This window comes from Megalobrama amblycephala, linkage group LG18 (assembly GCF_018812025.1).
Source record: "Megalobrama amblycephala isolate DHTTF-2021 linkage group LG18, ASM1881202v1, whole genome shotgun sequence".
In the NCBI taxonomy this organism is placed as follows: domain Eukaryota; kingdom Metazoa; phylum Chordata; class Actinopteri; order Cypriniformes; family Xenocyprididae; genus Megalobrama; species Megalobrama amblycephala.
Genome location: NC_063061.1, coordinates 2,646,061 through 2,672,559, shown reverse-complemented (window position 1 = coordinate 2,672,559; position 26,499 = coordinate 2,646,061). Strand labels below are relative to the sequence as shown.

The 26,499-nt window shown below is 40.1% G+C and overlaps 2 protein-coding genes across 12 annotated transcripts in view; both read right to left on the bottom strand.

The window, feature by feature from the left end:
- Positions 1–885: 885 nt before the first annotated feature.
- LOC125252954 (core histone macro-H2A.1) lies at positions 886–15,660 on the bottom strand. Of its 2 annotated transcripts, none has more exons than XM_048166662.1 (9): positions 15,504–15,660; positions 14,365–14,546; positions 12,053–12,159; positions 11,544–11,735; positions 10,088–10,168; positions 7,027–7,117; positions 5,797–5,886; positions 4,712–4,886; positions 886–3,233 (listed from the first exon to the last, which is right to left on the bottom strand). In XM_048166662.1, exons 2-9 carry the CDS (start codon positions 14,534–14,536, stop codon positions 3,068–3,070), a joined length of 1,074 nt encoding a protein of 357 aa, XP_048022619.1. In that variant the 5' UTR covers positions 14,537–14,546; positions 15,504–15,660; the 3' UTR covers positions 886–3,067. The 2 variants fall into 2 exon arrangements, with proteins under 2 accessions (XP_048022619.1, XP_048022621.1); XM_048166664.1 differs by having other exon boundaries at positions 15,455–15,650.
- A 501-nt stretch (positions 15,661–16,161) lies between these two features.
- Positions 16,162–26,499, bottom strand: part of LOC125252943 (protein NLRC3-like) — an 88,145-nt gene continuing 77,807 nt past the window's right edge. For 7 of the 10 annotated variants that reach the window (XM_048166623.1, XM_048166627.1, XM_048166626.1 and 4 more), the window contains one exon: positions 16,166–17,736. In XM_048166623.1, the coding sequence (XP_048022580.1) occupies positions 17,709–17,736 (28 nt within the window). In that variant the 3' untranslated portion in view covers positions 16,166–17,708. Of the gene's footprint in view, positions 20,042–26,499 lie in introns of all 10 variants that reach the window. The other 3 variants (XM_048166625.1, XM_048166628.1, XM_048166624.1) reach the window with 3 other exon arrangements.

Here is a 26,499-nt window from a genome sequence, read left to right as displayed (position 1 = left end):
GGACACCGACAGTCACACTATTACAATCGACACAATGCTGTGGACTCTGTGGATTAGCGGAGGTCATCCTGATCCTCCAAATCCCTCTGCAGACGGGCTGCGTCCTGTGTGGCAAAAAAGTGTCAAAGCTCGACACCAAAGAGAAGCAGCGCTCATTCATTATGACAGCACAGTGATGGAATCTACTTTTACAGAATCAAAGTATCTGGCTTTGAATCTCCTGGTTTCTTTTCATCCTAAAAGTAGTCCACATGACTTAAGTGCACTTGGCTTTGTGTGAGGAAACAGACCCAAATGAGATATTATCCATTGAAAATCTTCCCTTCAAATGTCATTTGCTCTCCTGCATGTTCAGACTTGCCGCGTGAAGATGCATCGCTTCCTCAGTTCTCTGAACAGTCAGTCGTGCTGTTTAACCATTTGCAGAAAGCAAGGAAAAGCTGACGGCGCTGGCTTTATCAGTGCATGTGACCTTTTGATCTGGCCTACAGATTAACCCTGGGCTGACAGACAGGTTCGAGACTCCAGATCCCTCACAGCCCAATAAAAGCTCACAGGACCAGCCCTTTACTGCAGCTCTGAGGGGGATTGCTCAAGATCCTGCAGCAGGGTGAAGGTCCACTGTCCGAGTGAAGCGTTACAGATGTGAAGAATCACCATCACTTCACCATTCTGAACATGTTTCTATTGCTTATTTTCATTACAAAATTCAGTTACAGTTACCCTAATTATATCAGTGTTTAACACGACATGCAAACAAAATGGTTTGATTTCTGTGATCTTGAGTTCTCCTAGAGTACAGCACAAAGGTTTTCAGGGAGGTAAACCATACAACCAAAAATATAACATGACAATTAATGGAAAAGGAAAAACATGACAACTGTGAAAATTTAAGAAAATTTCAAGTCCCAGTGAAATGGACAATTATCTTTATTTTTATTTTTTATGGAATATTGCAGTGTTTACGTCTCTCCTCTTCTCTGATGATGAGGGCGGGGCAACCTGTCACTCACATGAGATCCACCAATAGCAAACCACAACCATACAATCAATTCCCCACAAACAAAATCAAGCCCCGCCCTACATTTGTTCTTGTTCCTGAAGCGTTTCACTCTGATATATGACACAATAGAGAAGGAAAAGACGATCTCTAGTGGCCGTGAGTATGGAAAATTGAAGAAATTTGGTGTGCATCATCAGATTGTCCTAGTGTTCATGTGCACCAACTTTTGTGAGGTTTGGACGCTGCGCTCGCAACATACAGGTCAAAAAGTCATCATGGGCCATATGCAAAAATATCTATATTGGCTCATATCTGCCAATTAAACTAAAACTCTAACTTTTCTATGCATGTTCCACTAACATCATGTGAATCAAACGGTCTAATGGACTTTGAAAAAGTTTCCAACACATGCAAAATGGCAGATTAGTTGCTGTTGAAAAAAGACCTCTAGAACGAGGCATATACTCGAAGATTCAGAGAAAAGAGTTCAGATTGTTGCCCGTAAGATTCCTGAAACTGATTATATGCCAATAATCACAATTTGGATAGTAGCCCAACACAATCCTATATGCCTTCATCTATATTGGAGGAGGGTCGGGATCACAGCAGTGTGATTGGATAGAGAGACCATGTGTGTACGGGATCCCACAGGAGCCAAAACCTGAGATGCCATCAGCTTAGTGAAAGAACCACAGGAAAAAATCTGCTGGACGCATTTGGACTCACAGTACAGACCAAAGGTGTGAAGAGAAGTCTGTCTCCTCTCGACTGAACAGAAGAGCTCTGATCGCAGCAGAGGACTAATGGGGTCTGCATTATTATTCAACCCCAGAAACGAGAGAATCAGGGTCACCGGGTTAAGCATATTCTCTTTTGGTTTGTCTGTTATAGTCTAATAACTGGTATCAGATACAAAAAATTATGGGAAGTTATAAACAAGAAAATTTTTCCCAAACAAATCTCGAGTGGCCAGTGTAAAAATGTATTTGCTGAGAGTTATTAAGCGTCCTAACCTAACTTTAATGAGTACGGCTTCAGATTTGACCTCCGACCCTAGAGGTGCCCTATACAAATATAGAAACGAAGTGAATTCATAACACACACTGTTTGTGTTCGCTTACTCACTAAGTCACATGTGAGCAGCTCTAAGTATATTGTGTGGACATTCTTCACGAGTATGAGCGATCCACATCCAGATTGGCTACTGAGACCGTGTGCATCCACTCAAAATGACAGATATATTACGCTCCTTTCATGTGCACTAGCATGATCTTTCATGACTGGATATTTTCCCTCCCTGATCCCGCCGATGTTTGTTTTAATTTCACGTAGCCCTCTGCCCCCGCCGGGCTTACTTTGTACATGCGAAGAATAAAACATCATCTGCCGGAGCTCTGGGAAAGCGGCCCTCCTCGCAGGAAGGACAAGCCGTGCCTACAGATGCTTTGAATTTACTGAGATTTTCCTGCGAGGAGGAGAGGAGAGAGCTGCCCGTATTTCCTGTGGATTAGTGCTCAGATGGTGCCCTTCGAGGAGGTCTGCGGATCCGCTGGGAAACTGACCCGCCACTGACTGCCAGTAACCCCGGGATAACCAGAGCAGCGCTGAACACGACGAAGCAGAAAGCAGAGGAATGCTCAAGAACTGTTTGCTGCGTGTGACGGGTCGTGATTCACATGGATAACTCCAGGTAAACTAAAGTAGTAAACTAAACTTCCTTTGTCTGTATTATGAGTGTAAGACTGGACAAAGGGCTCCCTCTGCTGGCAGCAGTTGCAAATTACACAAGCCGTGCATTCATTTATGAATATATTATCAATTATTTCATATACACTTTATGCATATTAACATTTGTGATACACATGATACACTGAAACAAACAAGGCAAACTGATGATGCAGGTCAATGCAACAAACCAGCTGTTAAAAATCAACAATAAATCAAACACCTGGAATGCAAAAACTGCTGCTGTTTTGATAAAGTAGCAAAAAATATTCTATCACCCCCCCCACCACCCAAATTAATTTTCTCTCTATAGAATTTTTATTCAGCAGAATTTCTACTTCAGTTGGCGTCCAGTTTGGCCATCTCCTGCACATAGATGCCGATGCTCTCGCTGTCAAACAGCACAAAGAACACAGTCTTGATGGAGGAGGACATCGTTGTGACGAAGTAGCTGGAGATGGCCTTCAGAATGAGCTGAGCCGCCGTCTGCTTCGGAAAACCGTTTCTACGCAGAAAATAAACAACATTTAGCATTTAGTACTAAATGTGATCTCAAATGGATCAGAAAACACATTGGACACTTAGTTTATTAAAGAACTGAGAATGGGTTAGGGTTGCATTTCTCTCTGAAACAGAAATCTTTCTATAAAACATTTTGATTTATCTATTATTAGGGGTTCAAGATCGTAGTGCTGAAACACTATTGTAATTGTAAGGATTTTTATTATTTATCTTCTGCCGTAAAACAGATTGTGCAGATCAAACCATAAGGCCCAGAGACTTGAATCTTGGCCAGATGATGGGTCTCAATTTGAGTAAAGGTTGACAGAGTATGACGCTGATTGGCCAATAGGTGGCGCTACAGCAATAAAAAAGAAATGCAAAACTGCTCATAACTCCTTGACCGTTTGTCATACTCAAGTGTCTTATATCACTGAAATATTTGGCTCAAGCCGAACAAAAGGTATATCTGTAGGTATAAATATTTTATTTCTGACCACTACAAATTTTATGCCATTTTGCATTTTGTCCAAAACCTACTTTTGGGAACTAGTCCTATGTTTTTTTTGCCCGATCGGAACCAAACTAGTGCAGAAAGATTCTCTGGAGTCTGAATATCAAAAGTTATCTAAAAAAAGTTGAGATTTCAATTCACGGTCGCTAATGTGCGCCAAAACGTTTGAAATGGGCGGAGCCACTTTTACTAAAATGGCTATAACTCATGAATGGAATGAGATATTTTCACCAAACTTGGTACACACGTGTAGGGGATCAATCTGAGGTCACAGTAAAAAAGTTACGGTGATTGGACACTTAGTGGCACTAAAACACAAAAAAAAATGAAAACAGCTGTAACTACACAACCGTTAGTCCGATTTACTTAAAAATGGGCATGCAGTGTCTTGGTCCAGTTAGACATGACTGTCTATGAGGACACTGGCGTATCTCGAAAAACATGGCTGTCATCGGCTAATGAAGTTTGAACATCTATGAGACGAGGTTAACAGAAGTATGGGTCATTGGCACGATGCCCTGAAGAAGCCTGAGAAGTTTCGAGCCAGCTCCACCTAGCAGTAAAATTAAATTTTCAAATGCTTATAACTTTGGGTGTGGTTGACTTATTTTCACAGGAGTCACCTCCTTAGACTCCTGAATCCTTGCCGAGTCCAGCGACACCAAACATGCTAGATTTCAACTTATGGACGAAACCACTCTATGACTATATGACATACAGAACCATGGCTCGTTAACTAATCGATAAAGCTTCAAAACAAAATGAGATATTTCCACCAAATTAAGCACTGAATGACTGGAGAAGACCAGCATCAGAGTTTCACTGGAAGATGTTATGACCTTCTGATTAAACATTACAAGATCAAAAAATAAAATAAATGCATGGATTGGATATTAGGCTGATTTTAATTGAACAATAAGGCAGAGAATTGCTTTGATTTATTTTTGTGTTCAGGGCTGAAGTTTCACCTGCCGCTGCCGATAGACGGGAAGGCCACGGATTTGAGCTTCTTCTCGTCAGCGAGAGCCAGGCAGTTCTTCACCGTCTTATCCAGCATCTCCTCACATTTATCCGAGCCCCAGCCTGGACTGTTACAGTGGATGACAAACTTTGCAGGAAGGCCGTATCCGGAGGTCATGGCCGCTGAGGAGCGGGAAGATTCACACATCAACACATGAACTGATCCGTCACACACCGACATTTATCCACAATTAACTCAAGATCTGTCACTTGATTGCTCTGAATTAAAGAGCATGACTCAGAGAATTCATGAATCCATAACAACTCAGATTCACTCAACCAGAAATTAATCAAATGTATCATTCCTTCCATATGATTTCAGAGCATGAATGTGTGAAAGGAAGTGAATCACTTCAAACAGATTCAGGATGTCTTAATTAAAGGAATCTTCTGGGTTCAGTGTGAGTTATGATTTATATACAGCATCTGTGGCATATCAGGATGACCTCGTTCTTGCTTATTAATTTCATAAATATCTGCTGGAGATCTACGGTGAGTTTCCTACAGTACGCTCTGAATCAAGTGAATCATATATGATGAGCAAATCTGTGACACAGCATGTTCAAAACAACTGATTTTATAAGCAGCATTTTGTCCAGACTTTGTCAGAAGAAAAAAAATGCAATGTATATGATATAAATAATAATAATAATTAATATATTTAAAATATTTTATACATTTGCTTATTATTTACTTACTGATTTATATCTTCTTTATGTCTCTGTTTATCTGTTTATTTATTTACTTGCTTATTTATTTAATTTTCTGGAATATCTTTTATATGTGTGTTTTTTTAAGTTTGAATTCATTCACTAATTCAATATTTTGGAATAGCTTCTGTATGTGTGTTTATTTGATGTTTTAAATTTTGAATTTATTTAGTTATTTTTTCTGAAATGTGCATGTGTGTTCATTTTTTTAAATTGAATTTATTTTATTTACTTTTTTTGGAATATCTTCAATAAGTGTGTGTTTATTAGATTTTTTGAGGGGTAAATTGAAATTATGGAATATCTGCTTCAAACAGCAGTACCTCCTGCCACCTCCAGAGGGCCGTTCTTCTTGCGCAGCTCCAGAACCGCCTCTCCAAACTCCTTTCCTCCGATCTTCTCCAGAGCACTTCCTGTGAGAGACATGTGACTGTGAGTCTGTGATCCGCTCTCGTTTAAAGCTGGCTTCACTCGGACCACTTTCAGCCCTGAACGTCATTTACAGTCACTGGAGGATCAGAGCTCCTCCTTTACACTGATCTGTCATTGGTCTGTTCAAACCTCCAGTGTGACAAAAGAGGGTGAGATTTGAGACACAACATCTCCTAGCAAAACTAACAGACGCGCCCAACTATACAAATATCCCAGCAGTCATTGCAGTAACAAGTTGTTTTGGGTCGAGTGACACCAGCTTTAGACACAAGAGCGTCTCAATCACAAATACTGTCATTTCACACAAAAATACCCATTCTGTCTTCATTTACTCACCCTCATGTCACTCTAAACCTGTAAGATTGATTTATGTGGAATTCATGTGTTTTTCATACACACGTGGACTGACACGTGACTCGACTCTAGAGTCTATAGTTTCTATGTAAAACATCACATGGGTTTGAAACGACATGAGAGTGAGTGAATGATGATCGTGAACATGATTCTTCTGATCCCTTACCCAGATAACGTTCTGTCAATGTTCTCTCAATGTTATGAACAAACGTTCTTCTAATAACGTTAACAGAATGTTTGTTCAAAGCTATCTGGTCTTTAATAATGTTCTCAGAACGTTCAGCACAAAAACATTATTCTGAAGTGTTTTAGTTGGATTGTTTTTAAATGTTACTGTGTTTCAGAACGGTCAGCAATAACGTTTTCAATAAAACATGATTATTTAAATTAAAAAGTTGGGTTACAAATGCAACTGGACTGAGTTTTTTGAGCACAGGAATCAGTGAAGATTTTGGTGAAGTGAAGACATGTAGGTTTGGGAAAACAAGTATATGAATGAGAATTCAACAGACACAATAAACAAGATGACAGAACAATATTAAAATTAAATGAATTGCCACAGAAATCCAAACAGAAAGCAAAGCATTTCCCACATGAACCACAGCCATGAAACTCCAGCACTAGATCTATTAAATCAGACCAAATCAAGCATATTCACTGTTCTGAGCAAATCTTGCTATAAGAAAGTACTTTTGTCATTAGTATTTGAGTGCGGTCAGTGTCAGAGCTGTGGTTTTTCTTCTGACGGTGTAGATCTGCTCCTTTACCTACTTCACCACCCATGTAGAAGGTGGAGTTGGTCGGGTGAATGACGGCTTCACTTTCGATGGTGGCAATATCAGCTTGAACAACTTGCAGCTAAAACAGGCAAACAAATACAGTGAGACACGAATGCTGTGGACAATGTGCTGAAACCATGATGAGGAGACAAAACTGATGAAGACAGAAGTAAAAAGGGAGACACTGCGATCTACTGAGACGCTGGATGGAGGCGAGCGACACACACACACACACACACACACAGGACTGATGGAAACATTGACTGAATCCTGAACACCTGACATGACTGTGATCTACAGCGTTTGAATGAACGTGAGCCTCCATGGCAGCTCGCCCGAACATAACAGCTCATCTAAATCATCTTTCAGGTCAAAGTCAGCGTTGGTCAGGCTGATAAAGGCAGCGATGTTAGTGATGTGAGTGTGATTGAGACGAGTCAGCGAGAGTAAAGCAGTCACAGTTACTCTACAAGCTGAGCTCAGAAAGACAAAACCTCGACGCAGCTCTCAGGAAACAAACTACACTTGAGCGATGAAGACACGACTGTTTTCTCCAGAGCTGCTTTCAGCTGATTCAACGGTTTCATAATTGACGAATTTTGCAACACTGACAGTGTGACTGAACCGAATTGATCTGAATAATGACTCTATTATCTTGTGTACAGCTGAACTGAACCTGTTTCATAACTGATGGACTTTTTTATTGAACTGAACTGAATTGATCTGAATAATGACTAGTGTTTTTTAAAGCTGATTTATGGCAGAATTTGATAAAGTTTACATCACTGATTCTGTTATTTTCATGTTTGTCACTGTGAAGCTGCTTTGAAATAATCTGTATAAAGCGCTGTAGAAATAAAGCTGACTTGGCTTTATGTGTTACGGTTAAAATTTCACAGTTCTCTGTACTCATTTTGATAAAACTATTGGAAATATAACTTTTTAACTACTTCATATAAGATCTGTATTAGGTACTTTAGAGAGAGAGAGAGAGAGAACATGTGACGTCACCCCTGCAACTTGTTCAAACACACAGGACAATGGCTAAATGTTCAGAAGAGTGGATATGTTTCTCAAAACTAGACACAGACTGAGACAACTCTATTTGCAATATGTCCATAAAAACTTGAAACGCCCTTATTCCAGTATGATCTCTGATCCGCGTTGCGAGCGTTGTTAATCTCATTGTGCTGTTCCACGCAGAAACTGCTCTCATGATGTCACAAACTAAATACTGTCAGTCATATTTTCTGTGTGTTGTTAGTCAAACTCCAGCTTTGACAGCATCGTGAGGAAAACACTTGTGTGTTATTGTGCTGAGGAAACACACACGCGTCTGAACACAACGCTGAACCGCAGAGGTGAAGAACAGTGCGAGAAATGGCCTTCCGTGACTTTTAAATTCTCCGCTATACCCAGTGCGATCACATGCACACTACAGCGCACACATAAGAGTTTTTATTTTTACAGTCCAGTGTGTAAAATTCTAAAACTTATTTTAAAAAAGTGGAAATTGAGAGGTTTGAACATATTTTTTTCACTAAAATAAATGTTTTTGTTATTGTACAGAGAGTAAAGTACCAAAAAAGGTACCGAATTTCAGGTACTGATTCTCGTTCACGACTGTCTGTCAGCAGCCTATCACATTCTGAACCAACTGAAACCTTGCCATTGAAGAATTGTTCATGCCTTTATACAGGGAATTACAGTCATCTAGTCGAGTGGAAATAAATACATGAATAACCTTCTCAAGTTCCTTGCCAGACAGGAAAAACTTGACTAATGAAAAACCTCCATTGAATAAATCAATCTCAGTTTTAGTTTCATTTAAGCTTAAAAAATGTAAAGACATTCACGCTTTTAGATCCTCTAGAGATTTGATCGTATTTCCCCGATTCTTTTTCAATGGTAAATAAATCTGAGTATCATCAGCATAACAATGACAGGACATCCCATACTGCTCCAGTACACTACCTAATGAAAGCATGCACAAGGAAAACCGTAGAGGACCCAGTATAGATCCCTGAGGATCTATATTGATTCCAAAGAAATGCCAGCGTTTATCACGACCTTAAAGATACTGGTTAATGGAAACGCAGTCATTTCATTATTATCAACATTTAGAAAATATCTCAAAAGTTTGCAAATCGATAATGAAAAAAAGGCTTCCCGACGGGTTTCGGACGGTTCACTGCTGGATGAACGAGCGTCTCATGGTGTTAACTGATCTTGGGTCAGTTTAATAATGTAAATTTTTTAATTAAATTTATGAATATTAATGCTTATGCATGTATAATACAAAAAATGACAGTTAATTGATTCTAATTTACCTTCATATTTAATGGTACTCATTAACACTGAAAATTCACTTCATTGTGATAACATGAAAAGAAGGGAACTAAAAAAAAATTTTAACTTGTGAGTGTAAAACTTCATCAGATATATGACAGATACATAACAGCTGTAACTGAAATAAAATAGGATCCAGTTACAGTTTGAGGATTATGTTTCCATGATAATGTTTATGAGATGCTTGAGCAGCTCTGGAGTACAAATACATGAGCTGAAGACAGAAATGAACATCTCATATAGTGTGTGTGAAGTGAAGCGTTTCAGCTTTCTGAAGTATTCATGCATTCATGCGAACCGATCTGTGGCTCGTAGGGGTGTGAATCGATTCATGATTCAGAATGAAATTTGTTTCATATGAATGAATTTTAAATTTTAAAAGCATATGCATTAAAACCCTTGATCAAAACAAATGACTCACGACTCAAAATTCACATTTCAAGATGGATGAATGTGAGGAAACAAGTGAATCATTACAGCTAGAGATGATTCATAAATCAGAGATGAGTCTCAGCAGAACAGCAGGAGGACAAACACAAATCATCTAGAGAAAAAGAGCAGCTACTGAAAGAGTCACTGTCCGACCCCAGTTCAACACACCTGACCAGCTGATCAAGGCCTGACTGGCAGACTAGAGACTCGTGTTGAAGCTCTGAGTTTGGACAGCGCTGTACTATAGTAAGAGTAAAAGCTGTTGTACCTTCTGTCCAAGAAATAAACTTTTGGAAGAGAGGACAGTGAACCCATCAGCCGCTCCGCCGTCCGCATCAGCTGCTCGTCTCTGTCACAACAACAGCAAACGTGAAGATAAATTCATACTGTACTGCCTTAATAAGATAACTGGAGAGTCTATGATCACTATAAAGTGCACACAAACATTATTTTCACATTATTTCATTTGATGTTCAGTTACCAGGAGAACTGGATCTGTATCAAGTAGGGGTGTGACGAGACCAGTATCTCACGAGACGAGACGAGACTCGAGATTGAGTTCACGAGACGAGACAAGATGGCGAAATACACGACTAGAAAAAATATTCTGCAGGTGTATTTGAAATGTTTTAACTAATCATTTTGTAATGAATGTCATTTCAGTTCTACTTTCTGAGACTAAATTATCATATGCAGTAAAAGACAACAATACTCAAGTACTGTAAAAGGTTTTGCCACTAACTCAACTGACTGACTTCTCTTCTGTATGATTTCAGTCTCTTCAGATCTTACTGTACATGAATTATGAGCTTCTACAGCTTTTGACCTCCTAACTGAACTCCTCTCCACAAACTGATCACAGAAATAAAAACAGTATAAATAAAAATGGTAACACTTTACAATAAGGTCTCATTTATTAACATTAATGTATTAACCAACATCAACTAACAACGAGCAATATATTTGCTACAGTATTTATTAATCTTTGTTTGTTAGTTGATAAAAATAGTCATTCATTGTTAGTTCATGATAGTTCACAGTGCATTAACTAATGTTAACAAATGAAACCTTATTGTTTGTACTAGTAAATAATAAGAAGAGAAAACTGTTATTCATTTTTATGGTAACACTTTACAATAAGTGCAGCCATAATCGCACTCTCTCAATATTCAAAGATCAAATAAGACCAAATTTTTCTTTGATACAGAGCTAGAGATGGTTACAACTACACTGCCCAGCCTAAAATAGCTTTCATATTGAGAGATATCTGCATTCATCAGTGAGCCGCTTTCAAAATGCGGGGTATTGAAATCGCGTTTGAATGCGCGCTCGCGTTTACTTTCACTTTCAGCGATCGCGCGTAACTCTGTGAATATGGAGCGGCAGCGTCCGTTATCCAACTGAATTAAATGTTTTTTATTTAAATACAAAGCAAAACAACAGTGGAGGCATAATGTAAACGTAGAGGTGGCATATTCTTTCCTAATCATCCTAACACTCTGTCATGGCAACATCACGAGACTACTTTTCGCCTCGACGAGAAATCTCGTCACAGTTTAGTCTCGCGAGATCTCGTGCCACGAGATCTCGTCACACCCCTAGTATCAAGCCTAGTTCACATGTAAATGAGGCACGTTAATTAATTAATTAATTAATGATTTCACGTGCTTAATCTAGTTAGAGGATGGTTAGCGAGTAAAGAACTGACTAGTGTCAGTGAGTACCTTCACTCGCGTGGACTTTTTGGTGGCCAGTTTCTTGACAACTGCTTTTTTGGCGGTCTTGGACTTCCTCTCAGCGGGCGGAGGAGTGATGACGGCCTCCAGCTTTCCTTTCGAGCCGCTCTTCTTGGAGAGCAGCTCCGGGTGGATGTTGGGCAGGACTCCGCCGGCAGAGATGGTCACGCCCCTCAGCAGCTGCACAGAGAAACATGTTAGATGAATGTTCTGAAGGAAATACAGTCCATCAGAAAACAGATATAGATTGATGGATTTCTAAGATGAATTAGCACATTGCTAATATGTTATTAGCACTACTTAACATGTTGCTAACATAATGCATGATTTAGCATGTTAGCATAGGAAAAACTGGTCGGATCAGTTTATGAAGATAGAGCAACTGGAGTCAGTGTCTGGAGTGTGTTTGCAGGTTTGTCATGGTCGTGTAAGGCGTGTCTGATCTGACCATTCGAGTGACCAGAAGCACGTGAGACGGCTGGCGTCTGTGAATGTACCTGGTGAAGCTCCTCGTCGTTGGCGATGGCCAGTAAGATGTGTCTGGGCGTCACACGGCCCTTCTTGTTGTCTCTGGCTGCATTTCCCGCCAGCTCCAGGATTTCAGCTGAAAGAACAACGCAGAAAGAGCTTCACTGAGAGAAACACTCTGGCACTGTATTTCCCACAATGCACTTTGTTCCACATGACCCTGAACATTATGAACAAGCCCGTGTTTGAAATAATGATTACTCGCGTGAAGCCAGCAGGAAGTAGTGCTACTCTGTGCAGCTCTGTTACTGTATAAACGGCCCAATAACGCTTTTATTTAAAGGTTTAATCTGTGTCCAGTAGACCGGCCCAATAATCAGAGGTGTAAAGAGTAAAACCATACTTGAGTAAAAGTACATCTAAAATAACTCCATTACAAGTTACAAGTAACCAATTCAAAGACGACTTGAGTAAAAGTCTTAAAGTATCTGATTTTAACAGTACTTCAGTATTTTACTCATGCTGATGTAGGCTCAGAGATGCTCTAGTCCTGAGAGACTGCTGGTGAAAATTAGAAACGGTTGATTTGTAAGATGAGAAATCAAGTTTATTTTCTAAAATCAAAATAAAACTGAACACCTCAATATTGCAATAAATCAAGATCGACACAACAACCTTTTAAACATCTACAAACTCTCAAGTCTCAGTTGAGCTCAAGTGCACAGAAAGACCATGAGTAAACCAATAAAAAGATATTGTCAATATAGAGGATAAATATAATAATGTTGAGTAAAATTTAATAGTCAAAGTCTACTTGCACTGTACGTTCTGGTTTGAGGCTCATCAGCAGCTGCAGTCATGATCTCATCTAATAAATCAAACACCTGCGATCCGAAACTACTGCTAATGCGCTCACATTCACGTGAAGTTTGGGTGAGTAAAGGCAAAGCGCACTAGTACCTTCAACACCTTTAGCTATCGCTTCTTTACAGCAGAAATAAACTGCTACAGAGAAAGTTAGGTGTCATGAAAAATGTAATTACTCATCACAAATGTAGAGGAGTAAAATGTACATTTACTTGTTCAAAAATGTAGTCAAGTAGAGAGTGAAAGTTGCTAAATATCTTTGATACTCAGTTCAACTACAAAGTAGCCAAAAAGATACTCAAGTACAGTAACTAATTACATCTACACCACTGCACTAATGTCAGAGATGTGAAGTACAGATGTGTGTCTGCTGTATAAACAAGTGTTCTCACCGATGTGCTTCCTGTGCTTCCTGGAGTTCTGACATGATTTATAGACTCAATATTGTTTATTATTCAAATGTGGTGAACCTAAAACATCTTCCCGCATTAAAGGTGCTAAAGAGGATGTTTTGTTTTATACATTTTTGCAATATTACTTGAAACTGTCTTTACTAACTGATAAAAGACTATTTATTAGGTGCACTGAAAGGAATAATATTAATATACATCATCTGTGCACGAGGTAGGGCCTTAAAAACATCAGCCGATTGGCCCTCTGGCTTGTCAATCACTGCCATGACGTTCCTTGTGAGAGACGAGCGCGCGCTCCAGTAACTTTCCACACTCCACAGGCGCCGCATGCAATGTTTTTGTCAGGAGACAGGAGTAACAACTGCAGATTATGAGTTACCTGCGGTGAGTCCGACATAATGAATCCACTAACACGACACAGAGAATGCCGGTGGTAAACACTCATGTTCCAATACGAGTGTTTACGAGTTTTGGGAGGCGTTCATTCGAAGGAGGGGGCTGTTCTTACGCATGCGCTCATTTCAAAAACTCAGTAACAGTCTTTAGTTTCTCAGTCGACGAAAATATCCTCTTTATCACCTTTAAAGCAATAATTCTCTATAACACAAAAACATTCTGGAGACACTAAAAACATCATCTCCCAGTGGCACATAAACAAACGTCAAGTGAACGTTACATTGTGTCATTCTTCAAACATTATGGGAACGAACGTTACTTTGGAATGTTCTCTGAACGTTCAAAACAATGTTAGCCGAACACTCAACTAAAACGTTTCAGGAAAAAACACTTCATGGATGATGTATAATAGATGTTTTTGTGCTAAGGTTTTGAGAACATTATTAAAGACCAGATAACTCTGAATGAACGTTCTAACATTACTGGAAGTAACTTTGAGAGAACCTTGCCAGAACGTTCCCTGTTTGCTGGGATAGTGGCTCATATGATAGATATCACAAATAAAATGCATTAACTAACTCTACTGTGAACTCTGTGTCTGCACTTCTGAGATCTGACAGAAGGAAGGACCTGAAACACTGATGAGAATGAGAGACTCGTCCTACCCGTCAGGTATTCCAGAACCGCAGCCATGTAAACTGGAGCTCCGACTCCAATCCTGTATTTGGGAAGACCCTTCTTGATGTAGCGCAGCATCCGGCCGACCGGGAAGATCACTCCAGCCCTGGAGGAGCGCGACGACCTGCTGACCTTCTTCTTCCCTGCCCTGCTGGACATGATGATGCTCCTGCACACACACACACACACACACACACACACACACACACAGAGAGAGTATAGATCATATCAAAACAAACTGAATCAATGATGCAAACTATAAGCCAAGTTCAAATTCTGCTGTAGAAATGACAAAGGTGTCTTTTAAATTTGTTCATGTTGCATTATAACAACAGTGTGCTGGAATAAACAATACTGAATATTAATTCAGGAATAAAACAGGGCTCCAGAGATCTTTCTGTGCAAATAAAAAAGGTCAAGTGCTAATCTAATTATAACCAGTTAAAGGGATAGTTCACCTTAAAATTCTGTCATCATTTACAAAGGAAGATATTTTGAAGAAACCAAACATTTCATGGCAAACATTGATTTCAATAGTATGCAATAAATAAATAAATATTATGGAAGTCAATGGGGTCCATCAACTGTTTGGTTACAAACATTCTTCAGAATATCTTCTGTGTTCAGCAGAGGAAAGAAACATGAGGGTGAGTAAATGATGACAGAATTATCATTTTTGGGTGAACTGTGCCTTTAAGATTAAAACAATTAGATTAGATGCTGTCGCATGTATATTTTTAATCTGTAATGAAAAGCTGAATGTATCTGGTTATTTTTGCATAGCAACAACCAAAGCGAGTTTTTAAAAATAAAACATTTTAACATTAAAAGTCTTTATTAAGCATCGGGTTTCGTTTATAAACAGAAGTGACGACACTGTAATGAACGCGCTGTTCTGAGTTTCTGTGACAATATCAGAAACACAATCATGCGACTGTGTTCACATCATAACTCTCATTCAGAGATATATTAAGATAAATTAAGGTTTTCTCTGTTATTGACAGCTGGAACTTCCTGATGAGGCGCGCGGCCCGCGGAACTGCGCACGTCAGTGAGCGAGCAGCGCGCGACAGTCACCTGAAAGTGTGTAAAAGCAGCTCATGCACTGATGACAGTCGATTCTTACAGCAGAGAGCACGATGTGTCCGAGTTCAGTCCACTTTACTGTCTGCTACCGAGAGACCAGCTCACACAGCGTCCAGCACACCCACAATCCACAGCGCGATCACACTCGATCACCAGAGCGCGCAGGAGACGAGCACGCGCATGACCATTGCCCAACGGAGCGCGTCCACGAGTCAGATGACATCTGCTGTAAAAGTGTTGGTCATTTCCAGGGATCAGAGATTCAAACTTTGATGGTTCATAAACCAGTCTTTTGTTTTGATCAAATCTTCATTATGTGTTATTCAAAACTTTTTAGTCCAGAACAAAACCAAGATAGTACAATATCAGTATCATTTTTTTTTTTTCTTTTGAACAACCCATTTTCGGGATTTGATCCAATCTGACCTTTGAACATCTGAGCACTGGAATCAGATTACATGATCCGAATTACATGTAACAGTTACTTCTATATAACACTATAGATCAGCCACTGTGTGAGTGTGTGTGCGTGAGAGAGTGTGTGTGTGTGTGTGTGTGTGTGTGTGAGAGAGAGAGTGAGTGTGTGTGTGTGTGTGTGCGTGTGTGTGTGCGTGTGTGTGTGTGTACTGTACTGCACGTGTAGTGATTTTTATTTGTCAAGAACAATTGCTTTAGCTACACATGCAATAAAATAAATATTCACTCTCACAGTTGGAAAGATGCACACTTTATTTCTGAATGCTCAACGTCCGTTTAATTCATGTTTTATTCCAGCCACAGTTTAGACATGAAGATGGCAAACTTATTGATTTGAATAATATTCTGCTTTATATCAGGGATGCAAACAGGTAAGGGGAAAAAGGTGAGAACATTGTGCACGAACAGAATGCTCCGAACAGAATTTAAAAAAAAAAGATATTTGCTTTACATGCTCATTTGTAGTTACTTTAACATATTTTTAAATGTATTTATTACCTTGTATGTCCAAAACTGTAATTTTCAAAACTGCGCACACACACACACACACACACACACACACACACACACACACACACACACACAAAAGTGTTGCAACATCTCACCAAAATCAAGATTGAATAATTAGGTCAAAACCTCATGTTATAAAACGATGAAGTGGTTATTTAAGACAATATTGGCTGATTAGATGGCAATACTGAGCTAAACTGCAAACTGTTTGCCCTCTCTCTCTTCACCATTCCCACATGTCAGACCCCCTCCCCCAACCTATACACACACTTTTTCATTGGATCTATACAAATTTGTTGTTTATTACATTCCATGAAAGGTTGCAAACTAGGTTTTTTACTCATTTACAGTAAAAGTAAAATAAATAAATAAATAAAAATAAAAGAGTTTTTACATTTCTTCTCTTGTGGAATAAGACAACACTTTCATACTTGTGAGTGATCTAAAGCTATTTAGCTTACTAAATGAACAAGAATTTACAGACAATCATGCAAAGATATATAATTACAGGCTGTGATATGTCCAATAAACAAATTATATTTTAAAGCATTGTAAGATACAAAGGAAGATCATGATCAACTGGAATCATGTAGATAGATCGACTGATCATTTGGAGATGTTTGTTTGCATTTGTTTTGTGATTTCACTACAAAAAAAGGATGAGGAGAGAATACTGTCACTATCTGACAACCTTCAAAATATTTAAATCATATTCTGTTTAAAATAATGTGGAGCTATCAGTGCAGGTTTCTCCAGACCTCACTTCATTCACATGCGCACTCTTCAAAACCCTGTAAGAATGTCCACTTAGTTATCTCCATTTACAACTGTTTAATATGACATGATCTGCGTTCTCTGGGAGAAATCCAGGTTTGTGTTCAGATGATGTTTCTGAATATGGCTTTCTGCAAAACACTAGAACAAGTTGCTTTCTTAAGCACATATAAATGAAGACACTTGATGATTAGGAATATACAGGGAGAAGATTCTTCTGATTCAAAATTGAAAAAAGAAAAGAAAAAAAAAGAATAACGAAAAAAAGAAAAAAAAAAATTTGAAGTTCATGAACTCAGTTTCTGGACATGAAGCAGTAACACTGTAGTCCAGAATCTGATCTCTAACGGGCTTCATGGGTAAACATGGCAGTACACATGTTAGTTTAGATTTGGCACAGAGTCCCGGGACAAAACATCATCTACAGAACGATAAAACATCTCAACATCACTATCATCATCCGAGAAGCTCAGAGCAGCAGTAGTCAGCTGATGTCACATGGGGGCGCTGTTCTACAACAAAATACAGTGTTAAAATAGAGTTTTACATAAATAAAATATTTACAATTCTTTTATATCATAAAGATATCTGTATAATTTCCCTTTTACCATTTTATAGATAAATGTTATATCCCTAAACAACCATTTTATAGAGAACATAAAAAGAATGTAAAATGTAATGGTCGGAAATGTGTACGAAAATGACAATTTTAGTAACAATTTAGTATTAACCCCTTACCAGTCACCCCCACTTTTGGCCAGGTAGTGAAAAATGACATACCCAAAATAAAATGGTTGCTGCTAACAAGTCCTCTGGACTACACACAAAACCAAGGTATCATTTGCAAGCTGACACTTGACAGTTTACTATGAAAGACTCAGAATTACTCTAGCAATTACTAATAGAGAAATAAAAAAGCTCAAACACAATGGATATATATATGTATATATATTTTCCATAATAATTGTTTATGTAAAGGAAAAATGCAAAAGGCAGATACATAGGGGCCTGAAAACATAAGCAAACTAAAGCCATATGTCTAATCAATATATGTTTAAAATTTGAAGGTGATACAAGCAAAAATGAATTTTTTACAACCATTTATTTCAGTGCATGTCTAGGCACCTTCCCAAAAAGGCCACTTGGAGATGCCAAAGGGACACTTGGTAACCACCTTTTACTGTGAAGTATAAGAAGTCTATTTGATCATTTCCATACATTTTATCATGACAAAGCACAATTTATATACTATATCTGGTATATTTTTTTTCCTCTTAAAAGTTTAGAAAAATGCAATCCAAGGATCATTTGCATACAGCAATATACAGCCATACCACCCTGTTGTTGCCCTGATGGCAGATTTACATCAGTTTACAATTTTTCTATTCAAACGCAAAGGATCATTTACACAAAGCAATTTGCCATCACACCCACTCTAATGTTACCCTTACTGAACATTTACACCAGCAGCTAATGACCAAGACTGCGATCAAGATGCTAGATACAGCACTCTCCTCCAAATAATCCACATTTTCTTCATCACTGCTTCACATAAGTTCTTCCAATGCAGCAGCAGGAGAAAACAACTTCTGTGCACGACGCTGATCCATGGCTGACGAACGTATTACACGCGAGATTATGCTAGCAGTGTGAGTGCTAGTGGGCAGCAGGTGCGTCCCTTATATTTGCGCGCTATTTTTCCTGGAAGCAAATTTTTACGTACAATAAACAACAAAGCATTACAGGCGAGATTATGCAAATCAACACATTGGCGTAATCGTTATTGCATAGGCTAACGTTAGGCTAACATAATGACAACACAATAGTTTGCCATTGCTGTCTTTTTACTTTTTTCCCCACTTACATTTGCCTGTGCGTAATCACACGTCACTGAAAGCGCCTGTCCACTTTTTATTTATACATGTATATGTGTCCAGTTTTCATCGGACATCTTCTGGGCTGTTCTCATTCATTTACAGACACTCTACTAAATACAGTGATAAGTTATATTTCATTGAATAAAGCGCTATATGTGGACAGTTCGTCGAATAAACATGACACTGCACCCGTGAATAGTGCTTATAGGATGTAAACAATAGAAGTTATATTGATTTTTATACCAGTTTGCATGCTTTTGGACAAATATTTACTATGGAAATCGTGTACTGAACTCTTCCCAAACGTCGATGTCACCATTATACTGCCAAACATTACAGTTCCACGACACAAAAAGGTAAGGACGCCCCCTCCCTTTTGTTGTCTTAGGAAATTGTTCACGGTCATACAGAATAACAAAAAACTACTATAAAGTTATCTTGATTGTATAATGCTTGTACAGGTTGAATCAGCATTCTTGTATCTTTCATACAACTTGATAAATTTCACTCAACTTGATCATTTTACTTGATAAAATGTATTGTAAACAAGCGATCAATGTAAACAATGTCACACGTGAGGCCGTCGCCGATCCTTGAACGTAAAGGGGTTAAAGTGATATTTTGAGCCGTTTATCCCACTCACACCTCTAAACCTGCCCATAAACATTTCTTAGAAGTATGTAGAGTTATAAAGAAAACATAATAGAAAAGTGCAAAGTACAAATGTCAGTTCTGAAGAAGAAACAAAATGTTTCCTTGTTTGACTCTGGATGAAGGATTGGATGTTTGACTCTGGATGAAGCATTTTGGAAAGTTACACAAACACATGTGTGTGATGATCTCTGTGGTTTTGTGTCTGTTGATTGTGTTGAATGTGATGTGTCTGTAGCAGCTCTTTATTCTCCATCAGCTGATCCAGAGAAGATCAGACTATCTTAACCTGTGAGTAAAACACAGACAGTCAAATGGCGCACTGTAGAACAACTAAAACATCTTGGTTACATATGTAAGCCTCGTTCCCTAAGGAGGAAAGGAGATGTTACGTCAGAGACTGATGAAATGTGGTCTCGCCTGAGAGCATGCTCCCAAAGGAGACTTAATGTGGAATACACATGTGGGATTACCCAGAGAGGGGAATCACAACACACGGAAGCACCTAGTCTGACACAGGGGCTGACCGACAGGTCATGCACGCAAGTGTAGACATCAACAGTTCTGAAGTAACCCCAGGTTCTGAACAGTGGAACTCACCTGAGGAAAATAGCGCACGCATCCAGTCCGTAGAGTGGAATGGTGCAGCAAGCGAATGACACCGAGCAGATCCTGCTACTGGCCTGAAGGGGCAAGTATACGGGAGGATACGGGCTCTACACAGAGATTATAAAATTTTACTAATGTGATAGGTGTCGCCCAGCCCGCAGCTCTACAAATATCTGTTAGCGAGGCGCCATGTGCCAACACCCAGGAGGAGGCTACACTCCTAGTCGAGTGAGCTCTCACCCCCAGGGGGCATGGCAAGTCTTGAGCCTGGTGAGCTAAGACAATACCATCCACTATCCAGTGGGCTAACCTCTGTTTGGAGACAGCCTTCCCATTCTGCTGGCCTCTAGGCACGCTTCAATAGAAAAAGCCTGTAGGTCCCCAAACCTCTTAACTGAAGCCAATTAAGCCTCCTGGAAGGAGATAGCCCTTAGGTTCCAAAGATCGGGACGTGGGTGCCAGAGGGTGCCCCGTCTCTGAGAAAGAAGGTCCTTCCTGAGAGGAATAGGTCAAGGAGGGGCTGTCGCGAGGAGCACCAGTTCGGAGAACCAGGTCTGGCTGGGGCAATAAGGGCTGACCATGAAGACCTGCTCCTCGTCCTCCCCGATCTTGCACAGAGTCTGTGCGAGAAGGCTCACTGGGGGAAATGCACACTTGCGTAGGCACTGCGGCCAGCTGTACGCCAGTGCATCTGAGCCGAGAGTGCCCTCAGTCAGGGAATAAAACAACGGTCAGTGGGAATTGTCTGGAAAGGCAAACAGGTCTACCTGGGCATCTCTAAAGCATTCCCAAATCAGCTGGACTGATTGGGGACAGAGTCTCTATTCCCCAGGGTGGGACTGCTGTCGTGAGAGCTCGTCAGCTGCACGATTGAGTCGGCCTGGGATGTGAATGGCATGAAGCAACCTCAGATGCTTCTGACTCCACAAAAGGAGATGGCGAGCGATTTGCGACATGCGGCAGGAGTGTAGACTACCTTGATGGTTGATGTACGCTACGGTCGCAGTGTTGTCCATACAGACCAGAACGTGCTTGTCTCTTAGCAGGGTGCAGAGTAAGCCATACTGCTAGCAACTCGAGGGAATTGACATGCCAATGAAGTCAGCCATTAGCCTGGTAATACCAGACTCTGCTACTTCTCTTTGCTTCGTAGACAGAGTCTGGAATGGCATAATAGAGAAGTGTTTACTCTCTCGCTAGGTCGCGCTTGTCTGAAGTTTAAAATCATTGGTTACCCGTAAGCCAATCAGATACATTTAGTTATGACGTATGTTCTGCAGCTTCGAAGCACAGACATCATGCATCGAACTCAAATCTATGATTGAACTTCCACTATAAACCTGTTGTAAACACACACAGCTGTCAACATTGAACACTGAAAATAAGGGAGATTTCCCGGAATCCATCCCAAAAATAAGGGATTTTTTACACGATTATCATGCGCACCGTTGTCATCATCTTTTAGCTTAGGATATTTTTTCAAATGAGACCATTTTCATTTTCACGTTTCTGTGAACTTTCGTTCGTAAACAATCAATGATACGCTCTCGAACTGAGAACCATCCAAACCATCGATCAGTGCAAACGTTTTAGGATCATGCCCAAACGTTATGTCAATCAAGCCAAACCGAAATTTGAAGGCTGATCTCTCAGGTTGACGCGCAAGCTGGGCTGACTTGAATTAAGTTTTCGTGAGGATTTATAGTTTATGGACTTTTTTGATTTCGGTAAATACATCTAGAAAGGTAAAAGCATTGATGGCATCTATAAAACAGATATCTGAAAGCCAGTGAGGAGGACGCACGAGAGGAGACCTGCGCGTTTAATTGGTATGTGTACTGTAATACTGCATTTACAAGGCTTATCAGTGGCGTGCATTTTTATCGTGAAAGTTAAAGTAGCCTACCCTTTGCGGTTGCGTCGCGGTGCCCCCGTGTTCCCATTTCTCCCGATGTCCATTGCAATTTATTTACTTCCTTTCCCGCGAGCCTTTCAAAGAAACTCCATGAGCGGAAAGACGCGTTCGGCGCATACTTGCATCGCCCGTGGTCAAGTGCAAGCCACTTCACAGACACAGATATGAACACATGATGATGCGAGCGAAATACCGTTTGAAAAAGAGTTGAATGTTCTCCATAACAGAGCGAATTACATCCCGTGTCTCGCTTCGGTTTTCGATTTCTCTAACCTACAATGTAAAACTCGGCGCTTAGCATCTACGTCATGGCTCTCAGCCCGCCCTCTGTTCATTGATTGGCCCGTCTGTTTCCAGACCGGTGGCAAACAGAAAGCTCTGACGCTGTCTCAGACTGAGTACAGAAGCGAAATGAAATTGAGCGGAAGTAGGAAGTCTGACGTAGTCAGGCTAGTCAGCCATATGCCCCAGGAGCCTCCGAAATAGTTTCAGTGGAACCACTCTCTTGCCATTGAACTGACTCAGGCAATTCAGCAGAGACTGCGCTCGCTCATAAGCTGCATGTACATGGCGACTGAGTCTATTCCATACTGAGATATGAGATCCTCTGCACAGGGGAGAGTTTGCTCTTTTCCCAGTTGACCCAAAGACCCAGACGGACAAGGTGTCTGAGCACAAGGTCCCTTTTGCTCGCACAACTGATCTTGAGAGTGGGCTAGAATCAACCAGTTGTTGAGGTAGTTGAGGATGCGGACACCTTGGACCCTGAGGGGAGCGAGTGGGGGACACCAGGCAAACTGAATCGCATAGTAGCAGTCCGACTGACGGACTGCTCGATTGCTCGATTGCTCCTGTCTGCCTCTCTGCTCAGTGTTTTGCCTGCCTGCTGTCTGACCTACGCTCGAAGCTTCGTGGAGTTTATCCTAAATCTTTCTCTTTATTCCTATTCACATAATATAACTTTCTTATTTTTCACTAGATTACTTAACCTATTGCATAGTATTACTAAACGGAACGATTTATTACTAGTAATCTACCAGCGTAATCACCTAGTGTCAGCCATAGCCCGCTAGCCTGCTAGCTACCGTCTATTTTTTTCCTCTAAACTAACCTTCCTTGTCGATCTAATGGCGGATTTATCCGATGTATGTTATTCTGATCTGTCCTCGCCAGATCGGGAAGCTGTGGAGACTTTGCTGCCCGGCATTCATCGATCCACCGCGAGGTACAGCGTCCCGCACATCACCCTTGCCCCAGGCACCGGCAAGCGACCGAGACATCCAGCTAGCGAGTCCCGTGTGCGATGCAGCTTTTCGGACGGCGTACAAAAACACGGTCAGTCATGTCCGACGATTATCATGTGTATTAACTGCAACATGTACAGCTTAGCTCTTTCTGTCAGCAGTGAGACTTACACGTGATAAATGCAGGGATATTGTCAGGCTGACAGAGAGAATCTCAGAATTAGAGACACGCATCCAAACTTTAATTGAGGATAGTGAGAATGAAAGGGCCTTAGATACTGCTTTGGATGCGACTAGCCTAGTAAACACTGCACATTCGGTTCCGGTTGTAGAAGCCACGCAGCAGGCTAACTGGGTGACTGTGAGGCGGCATAGTGGCAAGAACAAACACCACTCTTCCGTTCCGATTAGAACATCAAACAGGTTCTCCCCACTCAGTGACGCACCCACTGAGAATCCTGTTGAAAGTGCCCTAGTTATTGGCGATTCTATTACACGGAACGTGAAAATAGAGACACCAGCCACCATAGTCACATGTTTGCCGGGGGCCAGAGCACCTGACATCAAAGCAAATTTAAAAGTGCTGGCTAATGCTAAACGTAAATATTCTAAAATCATTATCCACGTCGGCACAAATGATGTTCGACTTCGTCAGTCGGAGATCACTAAAATTAACATTAAAGAGGTGTGTGAACTCGCAAATTCAATGTCAGCAGAAGTAATTTGTTCTGGCCCTCTTCCTGTTCGTCGGAGTGATGAGATAGTTAGCAGGTTATCATCACTCAATGGCTGGCTGTCTAAGTGGTGTCCGCAGAATAATATAGGTTTCATAGACAATTGGAAAAGCTTTTGGGGCAGACCTGATCTGTTGAAAAGAGATGGTATTCATCCCTCCCGGGATGGTGCTGCTCTTCTATCTAGAAATTTGGCAAATAGTCTTAGAGCTAAACCATGACAAACCAGGGCCCAGATCAGGACGCAGACAAACTGGCTAAACCGACCGTCTGCTAGCTGCCTCACGTCACAGAACTCAAATAATTCACAGCACATAGAAACTCTTTCACCTAGATATTATCACATAGAGACTGTGTCTGTACCTCGAACTAGTAAATACAAAAAACTTCCGAAACCTTTTAAGGGTAAAAATTTAATTGATGTTCAAAAAATGAAAATCACAGATAAATTAGATAAACAAATGATAAAGCTTGGGCTACTGAATATTAGATCTATTTCTTCAAAAGCACTTATTGTAAATGAAATTATCACAGAAAATAAACTAGACTTGCTGTGTTTGACAGAAACCTGGCTAAAACCAGACGATTACATTATTTTAAATGAGTCTAGTCCTCAAGGTTATGACTATCGACACAATCCTCGACAGAAAGGCAAAGGGGGAGGTGTTGCTGTAATTTATAGTAATATATTCAGAATCATTCAAAAGAATTTCAAATATAACTCCTTTGAAGTGATGGTGCTTTATGTAACATTATGTAAGTTGACATTTGTGCTGGCTACTGTATACAGGCCACCAGGGCACCATACTGACTTTATCAAAGAATTTGCTGATTTTCTATCAGAGTTAGTACTGGCTGCGGATAAAGTCCTTGTTGTTGGTGATTTTAATATCCATGTAGATAATAATAAAGACGCATTTGGATTGGCATTTGCAGACATTTTAAACTCTATTGGAGTTAGACAACACGTGTCAGGACCCACTCATTGTCGTAATCATACCTTAGATCTAATACTGTCGCATGGAATTGATATTGATGCTGTTGAAATTCTACAGCAGAGCGATGATATATCAGATCATTATTTAGTGTCGTGTATAATACAGTTAGCCAAGGCTACAAAACCACCACCCAGCCATAAATATGGTAGAACCATCACTTCTACCACTAAAGATTGCTTTATAAATAATCTCCCCGAGCAGTTTCATCGCCTTAGTACACCTGACAACTTAGAAGAACTCGATGCTGCAACAGAAACTATTGGCTCTCTCTTTTCCAGCACATTAGATGCAGTCGCTCCTTTACGTCTAAAGAAGATTAAGGAAACTAATCCAACGCCGTGGTATGATGAGCACACTCGGGCTCTAAAACGAGCTGTGAGAAAAGCTGAACGTAGTTGGAAGAAAACAAAACTAGAAGTTTTTCGCCTTTCGTGGAAAGAAAAAATGATTGAGTACAGAACGGCTATAAGAAATGCTAGATCTACTTATTTTTCAAATCTCTTAATAGAAAACAAACATAATCCTAGGTACTTATTTGACACAGTGGCTAAATTAACTAGAAACAGAGATTCAACTGCTGACGTTTCCAAAGAGCACAGCAGTAATGACTTTATGAACTTCTTTACTTGCAAGATTGACAATATTAGAGAGAAAATTATAAACATGCAACCGTCTACAGTTTCGCTTCAGACAGTGCACTGTAGTGTCCCTGAGGTAAAACTAGAATCATTCGCCGCTATAGGAGAGGAAGAATTATCTAAACTTATCAAATCATCAAAATCAACAACATGTATGTTAGACCCAATGCCGACTAAACTACTGAAAGAAATGCTTCCAGAGGTCGTAGGTCCACTTCTTGATATAATTAATTCATCGTTAACACTAGGATACGTGCCAAAAACTTTTAAGCAGGCTATTATTAAACCTCTTATTAAAAAACCTCAACTAGATCCGAGAGATTTAGTAAATTACAGGCCAATCTCGAATCTACCTTTTCTGTCAAAGATACTAGAAAAGGCAGTTTCAACACAACTGTGCTCCTTCTTAGAAAGAAATGGAATCTGTGAGGATTTCCAGTCAGGATTTAGACCATACCATAGTACTGAGACTGCTCTCGTTAGAGTTACAAACGATCTACTCTTATCATCCGATCGTGGCTGTATTTCTCTATTAGTGTTATTAGATCTCAGTGCTGCTTTTGACACTATCGATCACAACATTCTTTTAAAAAGACTTGAAAACTATAT